Here is a 25,990-nt window from a genome sequence, read left to right as displayed (position 1 = left end):
CTTCCTATAAAAATGTTTAATTTTTAGATAACAGGTGTAAATTGGATGATTTTTTTTTCATGGGATTTTTAAGTTCCATGAGAGAAGTTCTTACTTTTTATTTTTGTCCTTTTATTTTTTTCCTAGTACATAATAGATGTCCAATTAATATTTGTTCAGTGGACAAGTGAAAACTGTAATTGTCATGAAAAAACCCAGATAGATTCACATATATTTAAATATTGCATCCTTCTTCTGTACTAAAGTATAATTTAGTAAATTATTACCTTCATGTAACATTCTTCAGATTCTTCATATTTTATAAAGCAAACTGTTTCTTTGGTGAATTTTAACCTTAGTGAATTTTAACTTAACTGTTTGTTTGGTGAATTTAACAGCTTTGGAATAAAGTTGCAAGTAATTGTGCTAAGCTGTCTATTCTGGAAGGATACAAAGTAGTCCTTTATATTTTCTGCCAAAACATGCTGCTTTCTTGATCTATTGAAAATTCTCTTTTTATTAAGGAAACCAAAAAAAAAAAAAATACAGTGCTTTTAATAGTTGTATTTATATATTATCTTTGCAATAAGTCATTTGATATATACCATAGAAATTATCACTGATAAATGGCATTCCTAACCAAATATATACAGATTGATTACCATCAAGTTTAATTCATTTATGCATCCTAAACCATCCCCACCCATACCCCCTGGCTTTCCCTGTTTCATTTTATATAGCTTCAGGTTGTTTCATGATTTGGAAATAATCCATCTTTATACTTTCGGTATTGCTTTTGGACTGCGGTGTTCAGAATTTGGACATTTGGTTCAGAATAAGCTAAAAGCCAATAAAAAGAGAGGGCTCTACTTTCATGTGAACCCACTTTTATAAAGTTAACTGCAACCAGAGTCTCAAGACTAATTGTATAGCCTTAAACTTCTTTGTAAGCTTGGATCCAGGTTAAACTTAGAGGTGGAGTGGCGGTCTAGTTACCTAGCATTAGAAGCATTACAGTCAAGTTGAGTGTTTACAGAATGTCATTAGTTAAATAAACGTACCTCATTTACTCTCATTTTTAAAAGTAGCAAACAATTATATGAATAATCAAAAGACTGTCTCACTAATTACATATTCAAAATTTACTGATGTATTTTCATTTGGCATCTTTTCAGATGAGAATAGAACATCAGAATGTGACAAGGCAGTTGAATTTCATAGGATGAGCTCATTAGCATTACTTTTCTTGTGCAGAGATTTGAGTTAAATAGTTTAATTGACCATAATTACATTTCATTCTTCAATGTACCCTCAGGATAATTAGAAGGAATTTGAGTTTCTATTCTTTAAAAACAGTACTTGTATTCTCTATGTTCTTTATTTTTTACAGTTTCAAAGGATTGAGGATTTTGTGATGCTTTACCAAATAACAGATTGCTTTTTTTGGAATAGATATACAACCTGTGGAAATTCTATTAATTCCATATTGGTGCTTGGCAGGGCTTTTGAATTCGGTTTCTTTTGATTTTGCTTCTTGTTGTCTAGACAGAAGAGTGTCTTCTATCACTCCCAAGATCCCAGTCTTCCCTGCCAACTTCTCTTGTGCATTTTATAGTTTTAAGTAATAACAATTGAATAGGAAAGCACATTTAGGAAAGTAGATTACTTTTAACCAGGAAATACTCTGTGCCAAAATCAAGATTGTACTTTTAACTGTATTAAATATTTTAGAAGTTTAACTCTTTCACTCCACTTTTTTTTAATACCTTACTTTTCTCAGGCTTATAGTGTAGAGGAGGAATGAGAGAGATACAAAAGTTAGTGTAAAGATCAACAGTTTCTGTTCTCAGCACTGATCCTGGTTAACTTTGGTGAAATCACTCTTCCTTTCAGATGACAGAAGGAAAGAAAGCACTTAATTTGCTGTTTCTGATGTGTGCCTTCTTTTGAATTTATAAATAATGTTGAGATTATCATGGAGGCATCTGCTGCACTTGTATATTATAGTTGGTTGGTACTCAGTAAATACTTGATTAGTGTTTGCTAAAAACACCGATTTTCATTTAGTGTAAAGGAACTCATCGGTAGGTTTGATACGGTTCATTTGCAGAACTACACATCTTTGCTTCACCTTGTACAGAATTGCACACACATCTGATCTTGTCCTTTAATCAGTCACTCCCAACACTTCATTGAGTAATTTTTCCCAACAGAAATTACTGATCTGGCTTAAAAGCCATCAGCGTGACTACCTGTTGATCATTTCTAGAATGAAGTCCAAGCTCTTTAGCTTACTATTTGTAACCTGGTTCATGCCTCCTTCACTTTGTTCTGCTATTATGCTCTCCTGTTGAACCACTCCTGTTTTGCATCTGTTGTCTTCTCTGCCTGAAAAATTGTTTTCTGATCTCTCAGTTAGCAAAGATCTTGTAATGTGATCCCTTTCATACACACACACAAAATACACATATATCCCTGCGGACCTTTTGTCTTGTTACGTTTGTATCCCCACTGCTGGCAAATGGTAATAACTAAATAATAGAAGTTTGTTAAATGACAGAATGTTTTGTGAAGGATTTGGTTTATAAAGGTTCTTATTTTTCAGTAATAGTTCTTTTAGCCTTCCATATAAATATATGTTTATTTGTTTTTTTGGTAATAGCTTTATTGAGATACAATTCACATATCAATTCAACTATTTAAAGTGTATATTTTCATGGTCTAGTATATTTAAAGTACTGTACAGCCATTACTGCAGTCAATTTTAGAACATTTTTATCATCCCAAAAGGAAGCCCTATACCCTTTACCCATCATCTTCCAACCTGCCCATCCTCACCAGCCTTGGACAAACATTTATCTACTTTATATCTCTATAGATTTGCCTATTCTAGACATTTCATGTAAATGAAATATAAGATATTTGATTCTTTGTGACTCATTTCTTTCGCTTAGTATAAAACTTTTGAGGTTCATCCATGCATCATTATTAGTACTTTATTGCTTTTTATTGCCATATAATATTCATTTTTATGGATGTAGCAAATTGATTTATCCATTCATAGACATTTGGATTGCGTCTGCTTTTTGGCTATCATAATTAAAGCTGCATTTGTTGTTGTTGTTGTTTTTTAATTTCTTTTTTTTTTTTTAAGATTTTATTTATTTATTTGACAGAGAGAGATCACAAGTAGGCAGAGAGCAGGCAGAGACAGAGAGGAGGAAGCATGTTCCCTGCTGAGCAGAGAGCCCAATGCTGGGCTCAATCCCAGGATGCTGAGATCATGACCTGAGCCGAAGGCAGAGGCTCAAGTCACTGAGCCACCTAGGTGTCCCTTAAAGCTGCATTTGAACATTTGTGTACAAGTTTTTGTTTGAGCAACTCTTTTCAATTCTTTTGGATCTATATCTAATAGTAGAATTGCTGGATCATTGGTGATTCTGTGTTTAACCTTTTGAGGAACTAAGTTTTCCAAAGTGGCTACACCATTTTCTGTTTCTACCGGCAGTGTATCCAGTGTTGTTGCTTAGTGGGTGTGAAATAATAGCTCATTGTAGTTTTTGATCTGCATTTCGTTAAAGGCTAATGATTTTGAGCATCTTTTCATTTGCCTATTGGCCATTGTGTGTATATTCTTTGAAGAAATGTCTCTTGAGATCCTTTGCCCATTTTTAATTGGGTTATTTGTCTTTTTATTATTGAGTAGTAAGAATTCTTATATATTCTGGATAAAGTCTTTTATCTGATATGTGATACCTGATATCAGATATGTATGATTTGCAATATTTTCTCTCATTCACTGCTTCTTTTATTTTTCTGGTAGTTACTTTGGAGGCACAAGTTTTTAATTTTGATGAAGTCCAGTGTACTTTTTTGCTTTTGGTACTTTGGTACCACATTTGAGAAACCATTGCCAAATCCAAGGTCATGAAGATTTATCTTATATTTTAAGAGTTTGTAGTTTTAGCTTTTACATTTAGGTCTTTAGTAATTTTAACCCCCCCCCCTTCTCCCCCAGCTAGGGTTAACCCTGCTCTGTGTTTGTAACCATAGCATTATAGAAACTATGGTTATAGCCTGCAGCCGTGAAAACCCAGTATGGGAAAAGTGTTGTTGTTGTTGTTTTAACCTGTGATAAAATATACATAACAGAAAATTTACCATTTTAACAATTTTAAATGTATAATTTGGTAGCATGAAGTATGCTTTCATTGCTGTGCAGTCATTACCAGCATCCATCTCCAGATTTCCACAACCTTTTCCTCTCCCAAACTGAAACTCCATACCTATTGAAAATGACTCTTTATTTCCTTCCCTCGTCATTAATTATTATGTTAAGCTTTTATTTTCTTAAGAAGTTCTTTATTAAGTTCCTTTTTATTTTTAGTTTGCTGACAGTTTTTTTTTTTTTTAATCCTGAATGGATGTTGAATTCTGTTGAATGCATTTTCAGCACCTTTGAAATGATCATAATGTGTTTTTTTAGTTTGTCAATATAGTGAATTACATTGATTTTCAGTGTTGAATTAGTCTTGTATTTCTGGATTAATTTCACTTGACTGTGATATCATACCCTTTTTATATAATTGCTGGATTTTATTTGCTAGTATTTTATTAAGAATTTTTACATACATGTTTATGAGAGATAATGTTCTGTAGTTATTTTATGTAGTTTTTTAATCTGGTTTTGGTGTTAGGGAAATGCTGGCATTATGAAATGAGTTGGAAAGTGTTCTCATCATATATGTGTTGGAAGAAATTGTGTAGAATTAATATTATTTCCTTAAATGTACTCCACTGAAACCATCTGGGCCTAGAATTTTCATTATTTGGAAGACATAAGTACAATTTAATTTTTTAATAAATATAGGACTATTCAAGTTGTTTTTTTTTTTTCTTGAGTGAGTTTTGATAGTTTGTATCTTTTAAGGAATTGATCCATTTGCCTTAATAGTTGGATTGATGGAGTTAGTCATTTATAGATTTCTGTTGTTATCATTTTACTGTCTGCAGGATCAGTATGATGTCCTATCTTTTATTTCTCATTTCCCCCCAAGTTGCTTTTGCTCCACTCTTCTTTCTTTCTTGCAGTCATTTTGAAAAGAAATCTGTTGTCTCCATTTTCTTTGTTTTCCATATGTGATATATCTTTTTTCCTCTGTTTGCTTTTAATATTTCCTCTTTATCACTGGTTTTAAGCAATTCAATTATCCTGTGCCTTGGTAGTTTTCTTCATCTTTCTTATGCTGGTTCATTGATGATCTTGTATGTGTGGGTCTATAGTTTTAATCAAATTTTGGGGGGAAAAAACTTGGCCATTGTTTTTTATATTTAGTTTGTTTCTTGCCTCCCTCCCTCACTAGAGCTCAAAATATATGTACATTTGTCTGCCTGAGATTGTCCTGAAGTTCAGTAACGTTGTATACATTTTTTAAAATTTTTCTCCTTTTTTAATGTCTGTTGTTGTGTCTACCAGTTCACTAATCTGTTTTACCACCCACCCCCCCACCGAAATATCTAATCTACTATTAGGCTTATCCATTGCATTTTTTAAATTATACACATTAAATTAGTTTCTTCTCTAGAAATTTGATTTTAACCCTTTTATTTTTTTCTGCTTAGTGTTGTCAGTGTTTCCTTTATTTGAACATACGGAATACATTTATAACAACTGTTTTAATGTCTTTATTCTGTCATCTGTAATTTCTGGATCAGCTTCAAGTTATTGATCATCTTCTTATGGGCTGTCTTTTCCTGCTTCTTTGTATGCCTGGTACTTTTTTATTAAATTCCAGAAATTTTGAATTTTACCTTATTGGCACCTGGATAATTTTTATATTCATAAAAATACTCCTGAAGTTTGTTCTGAGATGTGGTTATGTTACTTGGAAATAGCTTGATTATTTGGGGGGTGGGGTGGGGTGTGCATCTTGCCTTTAAATTTTCTTAGGTAGGACCAGGGCAGTGTTCTCTCTAAGGTTAATTTTTCCCTAGTACTGGGATAAGATCCTTTCTGGTACTCTACCTAATGCCTGGGGAATTATGAGGTTTCTGTTGAGAGTAGACACTATTCCTTCTATTCCTTTTGGGTCTTTGGCTCCTCTCACACAACCTACCCTGCTTCATTTTGTTTTTCTCACATGTTTACACTGATAATAAGATATATGAAGGAGACCCTCATCAGAATTCAGGATTTCTCTCCCTGTGGACTTCTTTTATCTCTCTAATCCTCTGCTCTGTGATACCTAGCCTCTGGCTTCCCTATGCTCCTACCTTTATCTTTTCATCTCAGGGAGCCTGTGGGTTCTGCCTATGTTTCCTCTTCATTACTATAACCTGTGACCTTTTTCCAGGCAGCTCATTGGTTTCCTTTCTCTTAGGGATCATTGTCCTTTGTTGTTGTGTTCTGAGAATTAATGTTTCGCGTATTTTGTCAGTATCTTCAGATTTTTTTGTTTGTTTGTTTGTTTTCTTTTTCAGACAGAAATGTAAATCTTATCTCTTTTACTCACTGGCCAGAAACAAAGGTCTCTCTTTGGCAGGGTTTTTTTGTTTCTTTGTTTTTTTAAAGATTTTTATTTATTTATTTGTGAGAAAGAGAGAATGGGAGGAAGAGAGAACACACAAGTAGGAGAGCAGCAGGCAGAGGGAGAAGCAGGCTCCCTGCTAAGCAAGGAGCCCGGATGCAGGACTGGATCCCAGAACTCTGGGATCATGACCTGAGCCAAAAGCAGATGCTTAACTGGCTGAGCCACCCAGACATCCTTATTTGGCAGTTTTTTAAAAGTGTCTCATATTTAATGATTTATATCCAGCCCACAGGGTGGAATGTGTTCAATGTCCCATGTTAAAACTGCATCAGAAGTTCATGTACTTTTCAGAGAAATGCTTTGTAGTTTTTTATGTAGCTTGTTTTTGTTTGTTTGTTTTGTTTTGGGTATTAAGAATGAACCTTCTGGTTTTGACCCAATAGAAAGACCAGTGCTATCAAGTCGAATGGGATATGATGCTAAAGTAGGAAAAATACGGTAGAGTGATTAAACTTAATCTGAAAATTAGCAGATGTCTGAGAACTCCACTATAAGCTGGAGGTAAATTTAAAAAAAATAATAAGTTTAAAGGCCTGAGATAAGAGTTTTTTCCTGATGTCCAGGGCTATAGATGGGTACTACGAGGTAGGACTGGAGTATGTGAGAATATGAGTTCTAGAGAATTCTGAATTTATTATGATGTAATCATCTATCTGTCTTTGTTGGGGAGCCCCAAGAACATCTTCAGGCTTCATTCACTATGATGACTGACTGGACTCAAAAGCCGTTATAGTTATGGTTATGGTTTATTACAGTGAAAGGATACAGATCAATATCAGCAAAGGGAAAAGACCCATGGGGTGAAGTCAGAGAAATTAGGCACAAGCTTCTAGGTGTCCTCTCACAATGGAGTCACATGGGAGCATACTTAATTCTACCTGAAATGATGTGACAATATGTGTAAAGTGTTATTGACCAGGGAGAATCATCTGAATTTTGGTGTCCAGGGTTTTATTGGAGGTCAGTCATGTAGCCATACACCACTTGCATGTCTGACTTAGCTACTTAAATTCCAGCCCTTTCTGGAGCAAAAACGGTTGTTCTTAAATCACATTGTCAGAGTAAGCTTATCTGGTCAAACTGGTATACATTAGCCCAAGGCTTCATGTACAAAATCACTCTTATCAGGCACAATATTTAAAAGGCCAGAGATTATCTCCCAGAAGGGTGCCAATGGCCAGTCTTAAAGACTGGTATTTCCTTAGAATGGACAGGGTTTAAGTAACCCAGGCCTTCAGGATTAAACCTTTTTCAACACTGTACTTACTAACTCCATGCGTTATTTGGCTTTCGTTAGTTTTTTTCTTAACGTCCTTTGTGTATTTCAGGATTCCATCTAGGTTATCATATTACATTTAGTTATCATGTCTCCTTAGGCTTCCCTGGGCTGTGACACCATTTATTTTTAGCTTGTTTTTGATGGCCTTGACAGTGATGAGTATAAGGTCAGGTGTTTTGTAGAATGCCCCTCAATTTGAGTTTGGCTGCTATTTTTATTATAGGATATAGGATATAGGATATTAAGGGATTTAGAGAGGATTGCCACTGAGGTGAGAGGCCATTTTCATCCCGGCTTGACAAGGATGTATTATTAATTTTGAACATTTAATTATCTGATTTAAAAATCCCTCAGCCCCTCATGAGTACTTAACTAGATTTTAGGTGGATGTGCTGCTCATATGCAGAATTTGTTCTCCGTGGGGTTTTTTTGTTTTCTTTTTTCTTTCTTGTTGTTGTTGTTTTTAATCCATATTTAACTGTCTTACTACTTTGCTTTTTTCAGTAAAGTGTCAGGATGTCTAATGTACACAACTTTAGATTTGCCTAGCGATAGCAAAGAAAGGAAGCCAGGAAGGAGAGTAGTAACTGCTCAAGTCACAGATTAGGGAAGCTAAAATGAGTCTCTTTTATCAGATTAGAATCTAGAGTAAAACTCAGGTCCCTCAGTATGATTCTGCCATTATCCTCATATGCATCTCTTCTTTTATGTTATTCAATTGTTAATGCACTTTTTTAATGTCTTCCTCTTCTTCCAGACAGTAAGTTCAATGATGTAGAGACTGTGTCAGTTTTGTTCATTCCTCATACCTCATTCTGTATACCTACCTGTATTCCTAGAGTCTGGCCAGACATTCCAAACATAATAACCTTGCAGTAAAATGAATATATCAGAGTGAGTGAGTGAGGGAATAAATGAGTAAGTGAATGGATATTTGATATTAAAACCTCTACCAACTATACCTATGGGAGTCTGGCTCTCTTGTTGATACTTGTAACAAATGAGCCCCCATACCTATCAGAAATTATAAAAGACAAACAAATTTTACTCTAGGAGAGTCAAGTTTTGCTCAACGGTCTACCACGTAGGCTTGCTTAGTTCCTGAGACTTGTTTGACCTGTCTCACTGAACCCACAATATGTGTAAAATATATGTCTCATTTCTCTAGGCAGCTTATTCCCCAGAATTGTCTTGTTGTGTCTTTCAGGCCTGGTTCCCAAGTTTGTTCTGTCCCACTAACATTCATACCCTCATTTGTTACATGTAGCATATTCAGCATCCAAGACAAGCTTTAACTATAAGGTAACATTCTTTGTTCTTTTTCTCAATATTTGCCATTAGGACTGTGCTCTAAGAAATATTTTCTGATATCCCCTTTCCTCTGTCAGGGCTTTCTCCTTATACCTGTTGCCTCAAGCCAAAATCAATAGTAATCTTTTTTCCCCAACATCTTGACTTTCTGGCCAGCGTTGGTTTTTCATGTTGGAACTCCCTTTCTGGTCTATATCTCAAAAGACAGAGTTGAAGCTCCTTAGGAAATTTGCTTATACAAGTTTGCTCAGTTTTCTGACATAGAAGGGACCTCCTCCCTTTGTTTCCTATTTCACAAAAATTTGGAGCATCTCTTTGTACAGTCTTGGCAGGGGTGGGTTTTTCTTTCCATTATGCAAAAATTTTTATTGTCAACCAACCATCAAAGGAGATCAGAGGAAATGGTTTGAATTTATGATTCAACTATTTGGACAGATCTGGGCTAGAAAATGTCATGCAAGGCATACGTATAGCCTTTGTACACTTTTACTTGTTAGCAACATTTTTTCATTAGGTCTGACTACCCATTCTGGTTTATTCCTAATTCTGTTTTTTCATCTCACCTCCTACCAGCCCATCTCCCTGCTAGTTCTCCCTCTTTTGCCACTTTATTTATTTTTTAAAAGATTTTGTTTATTTGAGAGAGAGAGTGTGAGAGAGAGATAGAGAGCCCAAGGAGTGGAGGGTCAGAGGGAGAAGCAGACTGAGCAGGGAACCCGATGCGGGACTCGATTTTCAGACTCCCAAGACTCAGACTCCTGAGCTGAAGGTGGTCGCTTAACCAACTGAGCCACCCAGGTGCCCCTTGCCACTTTATTTTTAAAATAATACAAGGGAAGTATGTCTGCCTATTAGTTTATTCTTTTACTAGACATTGAGCATGTGCAATACATAGGCACTATCTTAAGAAGGTCCTGGTGATACATGCATATATAACAAAAGAGACCTTCTGTTTGATTATTCACTTGTAATTCCCATAGAACAATAATCAGGACAAAACATTTTAAAATTTTTACTATTTAAAACTTTTTTTTCTCCTTTTATATTTCATTAGTATTGGGACATTTTGTCACCTATTATCTGTGGTTAATTGAAAATTCACTTGAGAAACTCGTAGAACTTATGCTTGTTTAGCACCTGGGTTTGGGGGGCTAGTGTGTAAAAGTCCCTTTCTCTTTGTTCTCTTCTTACATTTTTCATTTCCTTTATCTTTTCCCAGTTCTGCTATGCCAGAGTAAGAATGGCAGGAATTTTCTAAGCAATTTCCTTAAATATTCAAAGCATTTTTTTCTCTTCACAGTTAAATTATTTAAGGAATTTGGTAAATTAGAAAAAATATAAAATATTTTAATGAGATATGAAGAATTTTCTAGGTGAGACTTTATATCATTTTCATGGTGAGTTTTCTTTTTTGTTGTTGTTGCTGCTACTGTTTTTTTTTTTTTTTCTTGTTTAAAGTTTCCATTTTTTATGAGATTTTTCCTGGACTTGCTTTTGTGGCAAAAGTAGGTTGTGTTTTAAAAGCTCATTTTGGAAACGAGTAACTATTTTTTGTTTTTTTAAGATTTATTTCTTTATTTTAGAAGTAGCGTGAGTGAGAGAGCATGCTCACAACAGGGAAGGGCAGAGGGAGAGGAGAGCAAGAACTCCAAGCAGACTCCCTGCCAGCTCTGGAGACCCTGGGAGTGGGGATTGGTCCCACCACCCTGAGATTGTGACCAGAGCTAAAATTAGGAGTCACTTAACTGACTGAACCACCCAGCCACCCCTATCTATTTTTAAGTTGAATTAATTTGTAAGGTTTTGTTATCTAAGGGAGGCTTATTTAAATATTAATATGTTCTTGTATTTATAAGGTTCATGCATAGCCAGTTTTCTGAGAACGATCATAGTAAACCTAATTAAAGTTTGATTGTAAGGTAATGATATTTTAGAAATTGAACTCAGATTTTAATGTAACCATTCAACTGATTATGAAATTTAAACAGTTTGAAATTTGGTTAAAACACTTGCCTTTAAGTTGATCGTATTTTCCGTGATATCTATAATTTGGGAGGATACCTATAATTTTTTTACTTGACTAGTTTATTTCTTCTTTGCCTTAATTTGTTTTCCTTATTAATTAGTAGTTATAGGAGCATCTGTCTCCCATAGCCTTTATATGTTCCAGTGAGGTCCATAACGTGATTTACTAAAGAACGACAAAATCACCCAGATTAGTGGCAGTTTGCAATTAATGGCAAAGTTTTGGAGTGCAGTTTATTTTATTCTTTCTCATCTACTTTTTAAGCTCCATGTACTCTTACCTCTGAAATTGGTAGGTATTTTCAACCAAGTGTGAAACAGGAAGAGGGGGGAAAAACTGAGTGGAGAGAGAAAAGAGAAGGAAAACATACTTGGAATACTCAGCACCTCTTACCACCCTGTGCAGAGCACTTCTCTATATTTGTACTTCCCCTTGCAATTCACCTACTTTACTTTTTGGAGTCCTCACTTCGTTGTCTTTCTTGCTGTTATTATTTTTTTTTTTTTCTGAAGTTTTTATTTTTAATGGATTGGGTGGAGAGAGAGAGGCTGTAGTTTATAACACTATAGTACAATTGAAACGTTGACTTTTTTTTTTTTTTTTCCCAAGAACCTCCATAGAATGTGTTTTGAAAGCATGGGGGAAAATATTTTTTGTCTTTTCACTCTATAAAGCTAATGGCTTTCATTTATTTTCACTTAGATCTAAGAGCACAGTTTGAATACTTACCGCTTCCTAATTTTGCTTTACCTCCATTAAAGAAGCATCTGCAACTGTATTGATCTTTCTTTTGGATCTTGGAGGTTGGATTTTCCCAACTTACTTCTTTCTGCATTACTTAGTATCTTTAGTAATTTGAGATGTTTATGATTTCTAAATAAAATAAATATTTAATAATATTTGAATTGGTTGAATGTTAACATGTGACCACGCAGAGAATTTTGAACAGGTGCCAACTCACTTGCTACTCCTGGCTTCTTGTCCTCCTGCTGGGACTTGTTAGCATGAAAGAACAAAATGAAAAGTACTCTTTGTCACAATATTTTCTATAAAAATAACACTTTGAAAAGAATTTTTTTGTACCTGGCAGTATAAACCTTTGCATGTAGCGGATATGAGCATCTTGACTCACAAATGTGTAAAGACAGTGTCAGTGCCTCTGGAGCTACTGAATTCCTCTCTCACAGTGTATCTCCTAATATCTGCAGTTGAGTTCATTAATTTTTACTTTGTCCTTGTGGAACTTCTTGCTAAGTTGTTTTTTTTGTTTGCTTGTTTTTGTTTGTTTTTTTAAACCTGATCAAGTCTTTTGGCCTCTGTGGGTATGCACTTTGAGGGCTTGTTTTGTTTTTGTTTTGGTTTGTGTATTGTTGGATGGATGCTTGTCCAGAAAGTACTGTAAGAGGTTTGTGGAGGGCATTTCCCTTGGGAAATTTATCTCGCTGCTCTGTCTGTACTTGTTTGACAGCTGTTCCTTTACTTCTAACTTTATTATTAATTCAAAAAGTTATAAGGCCACATGTGAGCAGCTGTTCACTGTTTTCATAAGGACCAAGTAAGGAAGAAAGGACCCAGCTATTATCAGGATTGATTTAAGTTAGATTGTAGGAATAATTTTCTGGCAGTTATGATATAGTGTAACTTATTAAAAGAGAGTTACAGAATTCTTTTTTATTTTTCTAAAGAGCATTTAATAGTATTTGTTGAAAGATGAGAGAGTTGAAAGATGAAATGCTGTCTGAAGGTAGAATAGTGAACCAGCTAGTTTTTGAATTCCTGCTCTAGTTTTAGGATTTTTTGATTTCATGCTGGTATTTATTCTTCTCCGACAGACTGACTTTTCCCATGACTTTCTATGCTTTAAGATTCTTCTGTGCAATAGCAAACTCTTTAAGCCGATTTATATTCATTTTTGAATTAATATCTTAGCTGTAGATTTATTCATCATTTATTTGTTCATTTATTTAACATTTAGGTGCTAAATTAAAATGCAAAACTTATTTACCTTTAGTTTAAGAAATGTAAATGATCAGATGCAAAGCTAAAGAATAGAAAAGTTATGGTAGTTCAGGATTGCTCGTGAAACTACAAATGCAGTTGCCTGATTGGCTTTTATCTTTTGTCACTAATCCTTCAAAATATAACTGTTCATTATAATCATCTTTCAGATATTTAAATAAGCTAATACCTAGTATTTATTAAATAGTTACTGTGTGCCAGGCAAAGTGCAATTAATATAAACTATACTGTTTAATTCTCACAACAAAACTGGAGCTTAGGTTTTATTATCCCCATATTCTAGATGAGAAAGTTTAGAGAGAGCAAGTAAATAACCCAAAGTCATACAGTAACTGGAAGATCTGTGATATAAAAAAACAGAATATAAAATTGTGAATACATTATGATCTCAGTGAAAACATACACACATTTGAAAGACTAGAAGGTACCATTAACAATGGCTATTTTTAGGTGTTGGGAAAAAAGATAATTTTTATATTGTCCTTTGTAATTTCTTATAGGCTGTACATCATATGAGGTAAGAATTGCCAAATTTTTTTTTTCAGGAGTTACCTCTGATCCCTCTCATTCCCTCACATTCTAATCAGAAAGTCCTATTGGTTCTGCCTACAAAATACAGTCTCATGCCCAAATTGGCCCTCCTTGCCATCTCATTGCTGTAATCCTGCTCCAAGCCACCATCTAACTGCATCTTCCATATCCAGTCTCGACTACCTTCTCTACTAAGTTCATTCCCCATGCAGTAATTAGAGTGAAGTTATTTTTATCTTTTATTTACTGTGTTTTAAACCTGTGAGCAAGGATTTTGTAGACTGGTACCTGGTATGGGACTGAGTATAAGATAGGCACTTACTGGTTTTTCTGAATGGTTGATGGTGGCATGGAAAGGTGGTCAGCTTCATTGCTCGCAGCTCACCTTGCAGCCAGTTGGCAAGGGACAATAGGAAACTGCTTTAGACTTAGTTGTAGCGAGCTGTCTGTGTGATTGACCACAGTAGTGGGTTTTTTGATGAATTTCTTTTATTGCCTTTCTTTTTCACTCATTTCCTATCATTTTCACATTCTAACACCTTGACATAACTCACATACACGCACAATTTCCAAATGTCTGTCCTCACCATCTCACATGTTTGAGAACTGTAGAACTGTTTCATATTTTTTTCAGTAGTTTTTGCATTACTTTGTGTAAAGACAGCTATTTTATATCTTTAGACAAAGACTGTGTCTTTTAGGGTGGCTTTTCTTATTTCTTTTTCTAGAGAATAAAATTTTGAGGACATTTTCCTATTCATCTTTGTGCCCTTACAGTTCCTAACAGAAGTTCAGCACATAAAAGACGTTTCTTGGTTTATTGAATTTATTTCACTTGTAAATTCCAACCACAGTATAATAATTAGAAACTATTCCTTAATTTCCAAACATGTTGCTTTTTCTCTTTTAATGTAACTTTCTTTTTTTTTTTTTTTAAGGATTTTATTTATTTATTTGAGAGAGAAAGAATGAGAGAGAGAGAGTATGAGAGGGGAGAAGTCTGAGGGAGAATCAGACTCCCCTCTGAGCAGGGAGCTGGATGTTGGACTTGATCCTGGGACTCCAGGATCATGACCTGAGCTGAAGGCAGTTGCTTAACCAAGTAAGCCACCCAGGCACCTCTCTTTTAATGTAATTTTCAATTATTTAGTTGCCCAAGTCTGAATCATGGCTATTACCCTTGATTCCATGTTCTTTTTCACCACCCCTTCTTCAGATCTAATTAATTTTTAAAACTCATTGGCTTGCCTTATTTAATATAGTTTACTATGGTTTAATAAAGCTTTAATATTTTTTTCCTCTGTATAGCTCCACTGCTATTACTTTAGTGCAGATAATTACCAATTCTTATCTGAATTACTATAGAAGTCCCCTCCAAGTTCTAATCCCTACTCTGTCTTGTAGCCACAGTCATCTTCCAGAAATTTGATCTTGTCATTTCCCTGATTAACTTGTTCTTTATATCTCTCAAAATAAGGTCTAAACTTCTTGATGCCTTATGAGTCTTCAAGGTCTGATAGCTTCCTCTGTTGTGAACTTTCTTTGTTTCTACTCCTTTCTGTCCTTTCCTGGCTCCCTAAATTCTAGTCATACTGAATTACTTTTAGTTCTTCTAATGTATGATGCTTTTTTGACTCTCTCTCCTCCCATGGCACCTGTTGTTACTTTCAGCTGACTCGTGCTATCAGATCCCACCTCGTGTGTCACCTCTGAAAAGTTTTTTTTGACCATGCATTTAAATTCTGTGACTATAGATTATAGCATGCACCATGCCATATAGGAATTGCCTAATTATGGAACTACATCCCTTTAAGGGAGCATTCCGTCAGGTCGGAAGCTCAGTAGGACCAAGAACTATTTTGTCCCCAGCATCCAGCATATTATGAAATAGGCATTTAGTCAGTATTTATTAGATTAATTGATATTTCTGCAGATGACATTGCCTCATGTTTTCCTGAAAGGCTACAGACCTTCTGGTTTAACTCCCTCAACTCCCTGGATTCCCACCAGTCTTAAACGTTTTATCTTTATCCTTTTTCTTTTTTGTTAAAGATTTTATTTATTTATTTGAGAGAGAATGTGCATGAGCAGGGGGGAGGGGCAGAGGGAGAAGTAGACTCTCTGCTGAGCAGGGAACCCGATGCAGGGCTCAGTCCCAGGACCCTAAGATCATGACCCGAGCTAAAGGCAGACGCTTCACCAACCAAGCCACTCAGGCGCCCCTATCTTTATTCTTTTATACTCCTTTCCTACTACTTGGCAAGATAAATACTTTAAAGTATAAAGTGGGAGATATAAATACAGTAGGAATAGAGGAATATTAACTATCTTTCAAAAAGTTTAGTGGTGAGATAAAAGACGATAGAACACTAGATAGAGACAATATCAAAGTAAGGTTGTTTTGCAGGATAGGGTTGCAGGATAGGTTGTTTTGTAGGCTGAGGAAAGAATATAGTGAAAAATACAATCAAAACAGTAATAGAGGAAGGACAACTGATGAAGCAAGAGCTCTCTCTCAGCAGAGAGGTAGGGTACAAGGTTGTTTCAAGGTTGTTTCACTTTTCTTTTACTGCAGCTTTCAGAGCAATGGGCCAACTCCTCAGCACAGACTACTACGTCCATACAGTGGCATCTGTGTTTTGGCCTCTTCCATGCCGATGAACACGCAGTTTTCCTATTAAAAGCATCCTAATTTCACTTGGCGGATAAGCCCTCTCCAACTCTGGTTTAGTTGCCTCTGTTTGCTCGTACTCCCTGATCCTTATTAACTACAGAGATCATCTTTTAGCACATGGATTTCTTTGTGTTTATATTGGTGATTTCCATGTGTGGTTCATGGAAGTACTTAATATCTGATATTAAGTTATTTTAAAAAACTCTTTTTTCAAGACTCTTTAAAAGACTGATTTAAAACTAAACACACACAAATGTATTGAAAACCAAATTTTATTGTAATGAAGTTTTGCCGGGTTTAGTTTCATAAAAACCTGAGAAAAAATACTCCCTGGCATTTATAGGCATATAATTTTATTTTTATAAAATGTCATTGATTAGGAGAGTAATTCTGGATTAACCTTTAAGAAAATTTTATCTGTGTATGTGTACTTATTTAAATTAGCTTGAGTAAGTGTTCTGCTATAACGCTACATTACTTAAAATAAAACTCGGCACCTGGGTGGCTCAGTTGGTTAAGCATCTGACTCTTGATTTCGACTCAGGTCATTATCTCAAGGTTGTGAGATCAAACCCTGAGTTGGGCTTACACGTTGGGTGTGGAGCCTGCTTAAGATTCTCTCTCTCCCCCTTCCCATTTCCTCTCTCTCTTTTTCACTCCCTCTTTCTTAAAAAAAAAAAAAAAAAAAGTAAAGCTCAAACATGCTCCAAGACATGGAAATCTGCTCCTAGTGGAGCACATTGACAATGTGCTGTTCTCATTGTACAGGTATAATAATTGCATAGTAACAGTTGAATGGGGATCATGCAAGATGATTATTTTAATTTTCACAAGTTTAAGGAGTGCTCCTTTACTTCTATATTTCTGGTAGTTATTTTTAAGGAGTGCTCCTTTACTTCTATATTTCTGGTAGTTATTATAAATATACCTTTTATACATTATATATAACATGTATATACTGTCTATATGTGCTCCTGTGTGTTTGCGGTTTGTGTGTATGTATATTCCACTGCTAAAAGGCATAAAAACAAAAACTGGTCTGATTAAACCACTCAATTCAGTAACCTTGTTGCTGTATCTATTGACCACTGTTTCTTAAATACTCTATACTTACTGATCTATTTAGTTTTTGATAGTTGTTGACTACCCTCCTTAACACTCTTTTACCAGAATGTTTCTTTCTTTTTTTTTTTTTTTTAAGATTTTAAAAATTTATTTATTTGACAGAGATCACAAGTAGGCAGAGAGGCAGGCATGGGTAAGGAGAGGAAGCAGGCTCCCTGCTGAGCAGAGAGCCCAATGTGGGGCTTGATTCTAGGACCCTGGGATCATGACCTGAGCCGAAGGCAGAGGCTTAACCAATTGAGCCACCCAGGCGTCCCCATCCTACTTTAAAAAGATTCAGTGGCAAATTTAAAAATTGATAAAATGTGTGTGTGTGTGTGTGTGTGTGTGTGTGTGTGTAGAGAGAAAGCAAGAGCATGCACTAAAGCATATGTGGCATATATTAAAAATGGGCAAATTTTGGCAAAGAGTATATATACACATATGGTATTGATTTTTCAATTTCTGTGTATGCTGAAATTTTTCAAAATTTAATTTAAAAAGCAAAATAAAAATCAGAGACACCAGAAAGCAGAAGCAGCAACTACCCCTCACTACAACTCACTACCTTTTGAGTTAGTGTGACAATTCACTACACTTTTAGGCAGGCCTGGTTTTAACAGTAACAGTTACGTAAACAGTCATGTTGATCCTGTATTTTTAGGGCCATAAGCTTATGTGGATTGATCTCAAGTGTAATTTTAGTTTTATTAGTTGGTGAAATCAGAAATCAGGGGAAAAAAAGGCAAAATAAAATCCAAGGCTGATGATACTAAGGGAAACTTATACATGTATCATTCATGCTACTAAAATAGATAAAGCAGTTGGGATAGCAAACTGACATCATGCATCCAGAGACCTAAAAACGTTCATGCCTCTTAATCCAGTAATCTTACTTTTTAAAAATAAATTCTAAGAAAACAATTTTAGAAAAGAATAACTAAATCTGATCCCAGAATTGTGGTTGGTAATATAGCATTCTTTGGTTCTGTGGACAAAAAACGAGAACAACAGCAAAGTATCCCCTCTCTAAAACCCGCAAGTTCTTTAAAAAAACAACAACAAAAAAACCTTTTCCTGATATTAACAAACAAAAACTTTCTCTTCTTTGGGTTTGTGAATTGTATGTTTTTCTGAACTTTTCTTCCTCTTTTTTTCCCCCTGGCCTCTGGAATGCAGGTGGTGCCCAGCGATCTGCCCCTCACCCACATCTCTCCTCTCCTGGTGGCAGTTTTTATGCAGATCTCTGAAATTGAAATTCCAGTTCTGTCTTCTTACCAGAGCTCCATTTATGATGCTTACAATCCAACTGATCCCTTTTTGTCTCTTGAATATCCTGTTCTATGTTTCAACTCTTTATATCCAGAAATAAAAATCTATCTTCTATATTTCCCCCTTAAAGTTATTTTTTTATTCATATTCTATCAACTCATCTTGAAATCTTCAGCTTGAAATTCTCCCTCTTTCTTACTCTAACCTCAGAACCCTTGTGCTGTGGGCTTGTAGTATCACTCTGGTGTGTCTTCACTCTGCATGTGGTTACCCTCGTTTCAGTTTGTTTTTTTATTTGAAGAATGTTTGTGATAGGTCCTTAATTGATCTCCCTGCATTCTCTCTCCTCTCTAAAGGAATCTTGTCAGGGAAGTCTTCCTAAAGCACAGATTAGACCATATCACTTTCCAGATTAAAAATCTTTAAGAGGTTGAAGAGAGGTTGAAGAGAGGTTCTTGAACTCCATCATCTGGTCTTCAGAGTCCTCCACTACATAGTTTCAACTTACTTTCCTTTTTAAATTTTTCTCCCTCATATCTTTTTTCTCTTACTCCTTCATACTTTCCTCTGAACCTTTTGTAATTTTCTGGCCTCTACCCGACCGTTGCCCTATTTTCACATTTCCAGATCTCATCTGTGCTTTAGAAGTTGACTTTCAGATTTGCCTTCCAGCTGGAAGTAATCTTTTCTTCCTGGGAACTCCCAAAAGCTTTTTCTGTGTCTTTGTTACTGTGCTTAGCATCCTTTCCATTGTACTGTGATTATTTATGTGCACATTACTGGTAAGGTTGTTAAGTTCTGTAAATCTTGTACTCATGTCTTATTTTTCTATTCCTATGTATGTTATCTGATATGTAGTTCTTAATGGATATTTACTAAGTAAACAGCATGTAAAGAGTTGTCTTATTTTGGTAGGTGTTTCTTTGTTGAGAAAAAGGAACAAAATTTTGATGATAGTTCTTGAATATGTCAAAGATGGAAAAAATCATATGTTCCCTAAGGACCTACAGAAATATTTTTGGAAGTAATACATAATGCAAATAAATTTGCCCAAAAGATATATGTAGCTGAGACCTTGGATCACTAATTCAGGCCATTTTCAGACAGATGAAACTTAATTTTTTAAGCCATCTAGAATAGAAGATAGACTTAACAGTTTGTTCAGTCATTTAAATAGTTATTGATACAAGCAGAAACTTTTTTCTTTAGTATTTCTGTAATATATAGCTCACATTTCATGTACTGTAATTTACTTCTTGATAGAACTTTTAAAGGATCTTCTAAATTCTTAAATGGTTCTAGTCCTCCTCTTGCACTTTTTATTGATTCTATTTTTTCTCTCTGTTTCTCCTGGCAAAATTTACATTTAGATAATGCTCTGTTTTACAGGTATCATGGTCAGATATAGGAGGACTGGAAAATATCAAACTGAAATTGAAACAGGCTGTGGAGTGGCCCTTGAAACACCCAGAGTCTTTCATTCGAATGGGTATTCAGCCACCTAAAGGTGTTCTTCTGTATGGACCACCTGGATGCTCTAAAACAATGATTGCAAAAGCTTTGGCCAATGAGAGTGGCCTGAATTTTCTAGCTATAAAGGTAAGGTGTTAAATTTTTTAATTGCCACTTTCTTGTTCCAACCCCACTAACACCCATCATCTGATTCTTACCCTTAGAAAAACATGAAAAGGCATCTTAAGGAGTAGCTGATTTTTTTTTCTTTGAGGTTGATGGCAATATAATATAGGGGGATGAGCTCTAAATAAACTAGTGGTTGTAATCAGCAAAAATGCTGGACTATAGAAGACTACTTTATTTAGTTTTGTGATTCTCAATATTTCTTATATCCATGTATAATAGGAACCAGTCTTGTTTAGTTCCTGTTTTTAATTGTGCTAATAATCTCTTTTGCTTAGTTAAGACTTAATTATAAATATGAGGTGGATTTAATATTTATATAAAGTTTTTCAAAGAAATTAAATAATTTATATGGTAAAACTATTCCTTAAAACATGTTTCTAGTCAAGGAATATCTGTACAAGTTTTATATTCTGAAATACATATATATGTTATTTGTTCATTACCCTACCCCATTACTTGGGGTAGATAATCTTACTTGACATGTAGTTTTTTTGACTTTAGGCCTCAATTTTTTTAAGGTTTCTTTATTTATTTTAGAGAGAGAGAGCATGTGGACAGGTGGAGGGGCAGAGGGAGAGAGAATCCTCAAGCAGACTCCCCCACTGAGTGTGGAGCCCAGCATGGTCCATCCTAAAACCCTGAGATCATGACCTGAGCTGAAATCAGGAGTTGGATGCTTAACCAACTGAGCCATCCAGGCACCCCAGGGCCAGATATTAATTTTCTAATTAATTTTTATGCAATATGGTCATCTACCCAGTTACTAAATATACATATATAAAACCTTAAATCCATTAGTGGAATGGACTTTATCACAAAAATATGACTTCAGTCTGTTAAATATCAAATTCATTTCAGAAAAAGCACATGATAAAAGGCTCTGTTTTTGATAGTGTCAGGGAATTTTTTTCATAATAAAATATGTTTTCTATCTTAGAACACTGAATGAAATCCTTGGCAAATTGAATGCATAAAATTTATTTCAGTGTAGAGTCAACTTTTTACTTAAATTTTTTTTTTTGGAATAATGTTTAGATATGTTTAGGCTTTTTAAGAATCAGTATTTTCACAATCACTAATGTGATTTGTTATAATGTTATTTGTTAAATAATGCATATTTGTTATTATCTTGTAAAATATATTAAATACTGAAGATAGAGTCAAAGACCATTTTCACTATGATCACTTAAACTGAATCACAACCACAGTTTTAAAGTTTGCATCTTTAAATGTTGGGGTAATGAGTGATTTTGAAATTTCAGAGGCATCTTGATTTCTCTTTGTTCCCTGTTCTCTTATGTCATGGTAATGGACATAGCTGTTTTACTGGAACTCCCTACTCATTTTACTGTCATCTCCCACTTTTCTATGCCTACCTTGTTGCGTATTCCACAGTAGTATATTCATAACCCTTGAATTTTTTTTTTTTCTGTCTGCTGGATATCTGAAACTTATTATTTACACTGGAATCTCAAAGAGGAGCACGTGTATTTTCCTATGAACTAGTATCTCATTCTTATGTAATCTAAGATAACTGTTCCAGATGTTACCAGGACTACTTTCTGGCATATTTTAGGATTACTTAGAAATACAGTTATCACTGTTTTTGAGTATGAAACATTTCAGAACTTTAGGCAGTTCTACTTTTTTCACTGTGAGAAAATGTACATCTTTGAAAGGTTTATCTTGCACACTGTTCATGTAAAATAGCAATGCTTGTGTTAACTTATTTGAGCTTTTTCACTAAACTCATGTTCATTTTTCTTTTAGGTCATACACACACAAAGGATAAGTGATGTTAAGAAATTTTTTTATTCAATTGAGTTCATACTTAGTATCCTACTTATTAGTTTTTATTTAAGGTGGATTTTTATTCAATATACATTTTAATATGGTTTGGCAGTGTTATTCAATTTTTTAATCTGGCTGGAGATTATATTTAATAAACAATGAACATTCATTCTACTATTTTTTAAGTTTTCCTACATATTTAAAAATCTCCAAAAGAAAAAGTTGGGAACATGAAAAAATTTGTTTTTCTCTGCATTTTCATCAGTCTTTTCATCTTGTCTCATCATTGTTTGTGAGAAGGGTTTAAAGTAGCTATGTCATATAGCTTATGTATGAAGAAATGAAGTCAAACAAGTTGGGAATTTATAATATATTCTTCCTAGTTTTGTGTTGTTGTTGCTGTTGTTGTTTTCTATGAAGAAAAGTTGGTTTTGGTTGCAACATATGTGTTTCTTTTCCCAGGGATTTAAGTGTTAAGTTTGAGCTTTTGAAATCACAAGTCTGCCAGATTTTGAAAATAATCGGAGAAATGTAGATAGTGCAATTTTCTAGCCTATTGGAAAATACAAGTATCTTACATGTATTGAAAGGAAAAATTCCCTAACATTTTTTTACAGTTGTAATTACCTTTAATTCCCAAAATAAACAATTTAAAGATTTGAAACATTTCTTTCTCTGAGTTTATGAAAGAACCATTTGCAATCCCCTCTGCATCTTTTCTAAACAGTGATTAAAAGATGTATACTTAGAGTTTAGACTTCACCTTGGCTTATGTAGACTCTTAATATCCTTTGGCACCTATATGTGGTTCTGTGTGGACTGTAGCACTTGACATATGCTTAAGTTTAGTTTGTCATCTGTGTCAATTATGTCAAAATATTTTCCAGTTGAAATTTCCTTTCTGCTTCTCTCTTGCTTTTGTCTGGAGTGCTGCAATAGATTAATTACCCTTGGGTAGATGGGCTGCTTTACCTTGTGAGGAACTGTTAACTGATTCTGGAAGAAGGGTGGTTAGGCATTTGACAAGGATTTTGAGCAAGTCCTTTAGTAGCTGTTATTGGTGAGTACTAGAATGTAATGAGCTTAGGGTATGCTTGACTTTTTTGGGGAAATTTTCTTCTGTTACTTGTCTCAAGGAGGAATTCTATAAAATACATCCCATTTTCAGGAAACTGATTTATTCAAAGCATGCACGATTCTAAGTACTTACTGTTCTTTATTCAACTAGATCTCCTACTGTTCTATTATCAAAGGTACAAAATAATTTGAATTTGGTAAGTTCCAAGTTTATCTTTAAGCTTTTGTTTTAAAATTTTGTGGGGTAGTCTATAAATCATAGAGTTTCCATTTTGCAGATACTGTGTGGAAAACTGCATAGAGACACCTCTTTATATACTTAATGCTTTAAGTTTAGTTTCTAGGATTGCGAATGAGGATAATAATGTTTAAGATAGTGAAATAACTTTTCCAGGGTTGGAGTTGTGGAGATGAAACTGAAATTTGGTCTCAGGACTTTCTGAGTGTAGAGTCTAGCTGTGAACCACTGCATTATACAGTCTTTTATTCCCCTCCCCCCTTCTTTAATTTAATTTAATGCCCAGTTCTTTTTTTCACTAGTTACACCATGATACTGGAGAAAGTAGTTCAGGAAGTTTCTATAGGACAGGTTCAGAGAAGTGGAAAGATGTTTCTGGGACAGTTAAAAAAAAAAAAAGATTTGTTTCTGTAGGACAAAGAAAACTGAGAAAAATAACATGGCTTTGGGGTAGGAGTTGGTGAAATTAATAAGAAAGAGTAATCACTGCCAAAGAAACAGGAACCTGATGAATAAGATGGAAGTATATGGAAGGAGACTAGTGGTTGAATAAGGTGGAGCTTGAAATTTACCTATTACTATATAATTTGTGATCTTGAAATTATGTCACAATGAAAAGAGTACTAAACCAGGATTCAGATAGCTTTGGTTTGATTCTTAACCCTTGGACTTTTAGCTCTGTAGCCTTAAATAAGTTCTCTTGGTCTCAGTTTTTTGTTTTGTTTTTTTTTAATCTGTATAAGGTCTTTGAGAGGATTAGTATATTAAGAAGTAACTGAAAAAGTTTTGAAAGGCGTAACTACTCAATTCTTTAAGTGCAGGCTGCGTACAGTTAGGACTTCCTGTCAGAGTTCAATATGAAAAGGGGATAGGGGAAGAGTTACTTACTTGACGGTGTAGAAACTGGCACACACTACCTCAGCCAGGTGGTCAAGGTTAACATATTCAGTGATTAGTCATGTTGATGGTGTATACCTTTGTATGATGTGACAAGAATGGCATTTTATTTTTGGGGTCTTCCTCTATAAGACTCATAATCTGTGTCTGACCATGAGAAAAGCTTCAGGCAAAACCAAATTGAAGACATTCTATAAAATATCTGACCATACTCCTGAAACTGCCAAGGCCATCAAAAAGAAGGAAAGTCTGAGAAACTCACGGCAAAGAGGAGCCCAAGGAGACATGACAGCTAAATATAATGTTACAGTGGTTCTCTGGATGAGATCCTAGAACAGAAAAAGGACATTAGATAAAAACTAATCTGAATAAACTGTGGATTTTCATGAGTCAGTATTGATACATTATTATTAGTTGATTATAACAAATGTACCATTCCAATATATGGATGTTAATAATTGGGGAAACTAAGTGTGCAGTGGGGGTTGCAAGGTGGTGTAGGAACTCAGTACTATCTTAATTCTTCTGGAAATCTTAAGCTTTACCAGAAGAGGTCTGTTAATTAAATAAAAGAGTTTTAAGGTCAGTATCATGGATCCAGACATAGTACAGACATTTAATGAATGTAACTGAAGTTAAAAAGCCTGGCGCATAGCTCTGTACTACATTGTATGGGAAGAGTGGAATGTATGGAAGGAGAAAAGCCATGGGGGAGATTGCCAGTTCCTTGGGTGAGGGCTTTGGGGGAGACCTTCTTTCCTATTCATCATCCTGCTGCTCATGGTGATAATGGAAAGTTCCTGGGAAAAGAAAGCCCTGAGAGGAAATTGGCTGGGGAATCTGGGTTTAGGGCTTCCTTGAGCTTGCCTGTTTCACTGCAGTTCTCAGTTGAAGCCTATAAAGGAGTGTGTTGGTTCTGGCCCCAGACCCTATCATTATAAAGAATACTTTCTTTTAGTGTTTTGGTTATTTTTTCTTTCACCTCGGATATAGCTTCTAATTTAGTCTCACCAGGAACTATGTCCAGATTCATGTCTTTTGTGGACCCTAACTCATTATTCTCCTTCTATAGGTTTATTGCCATTTGGGCTCATCTACAGTCTGAAACCTTTTGAGTTTCTATTTAATTTCCTTTCAGGCTTTTTTTTTTTTTTAAACTTTAATAATTCCCTTGACTTCTCTAAATAGTGTTGTCTTATGTGCCCCATATGCTTAAATTGGCAGTTATTAGTATCATTATTAAATATATATACTTAGTTTTATCACTGTTTGAATGGCTATTAGGGAATAACTAATGGTAATTGATTATTAGGACAAATAGAATGATGTGCCATTATGTAGAAGTTAGATTGGATTTATTTAACTTTGGCATTATTTGTGCACTATATAAGCTGACATGTTAAAGTTGCGAAACATCATATGTTATAACTTAATGTTAACATTTTTTTGAGTTGGGCTTGTATCAGTCAATAAAAGTGCTATGTAAAAAAGATTATATAACATTTGGCTAAAAGCAAAAAATGATAATAATATGAACTATAATAACAAAACTTTCAACATT

General features: G+C 34.7%; 1 protein-coding gene across 1 annotated transcript in view; it reads left to right on the top strand.

Moving 5' to 3' along the window:
- Positions 1–25,990, top strand: part of LOC111154288 (spermatogenesis associated 5) — a 325,382-nt gene that overhangs the window by 48,191 nt on the left and 251,201 nt on the right. The window contains exon 11 of the mRNA XM_022513797.1: positions 20,175–20,384. Coding sequence (XP_022369505.1) covers positions 20,175–20,384 — 210 coding nt within the window. The remainder of the gene's footprint in view (positions 1–20,174; positions 20,385–25,990) is intronic.

The sequence above is a fragment of the Enhydra lutris genome, unplaced genomic scaffold, assembly GCF_002288905.1.
Source record: "Enhydra lutris kenyoni isolate GAN:26980312 unplaced genomic scaffold, ASM228890v2 scaffoldscaffold3, whole genome shotgun sequence".
NCBI lineage: Eukaryota > Metazoa > Chordata > Mammalia > Carnivora > Mustelidae > Enhydra > Enhydra lutris.
Note: the sequence above shows the minus strand (reverse complement) of the source record. Positions and strands in the feature narration are given on the sequence as shown.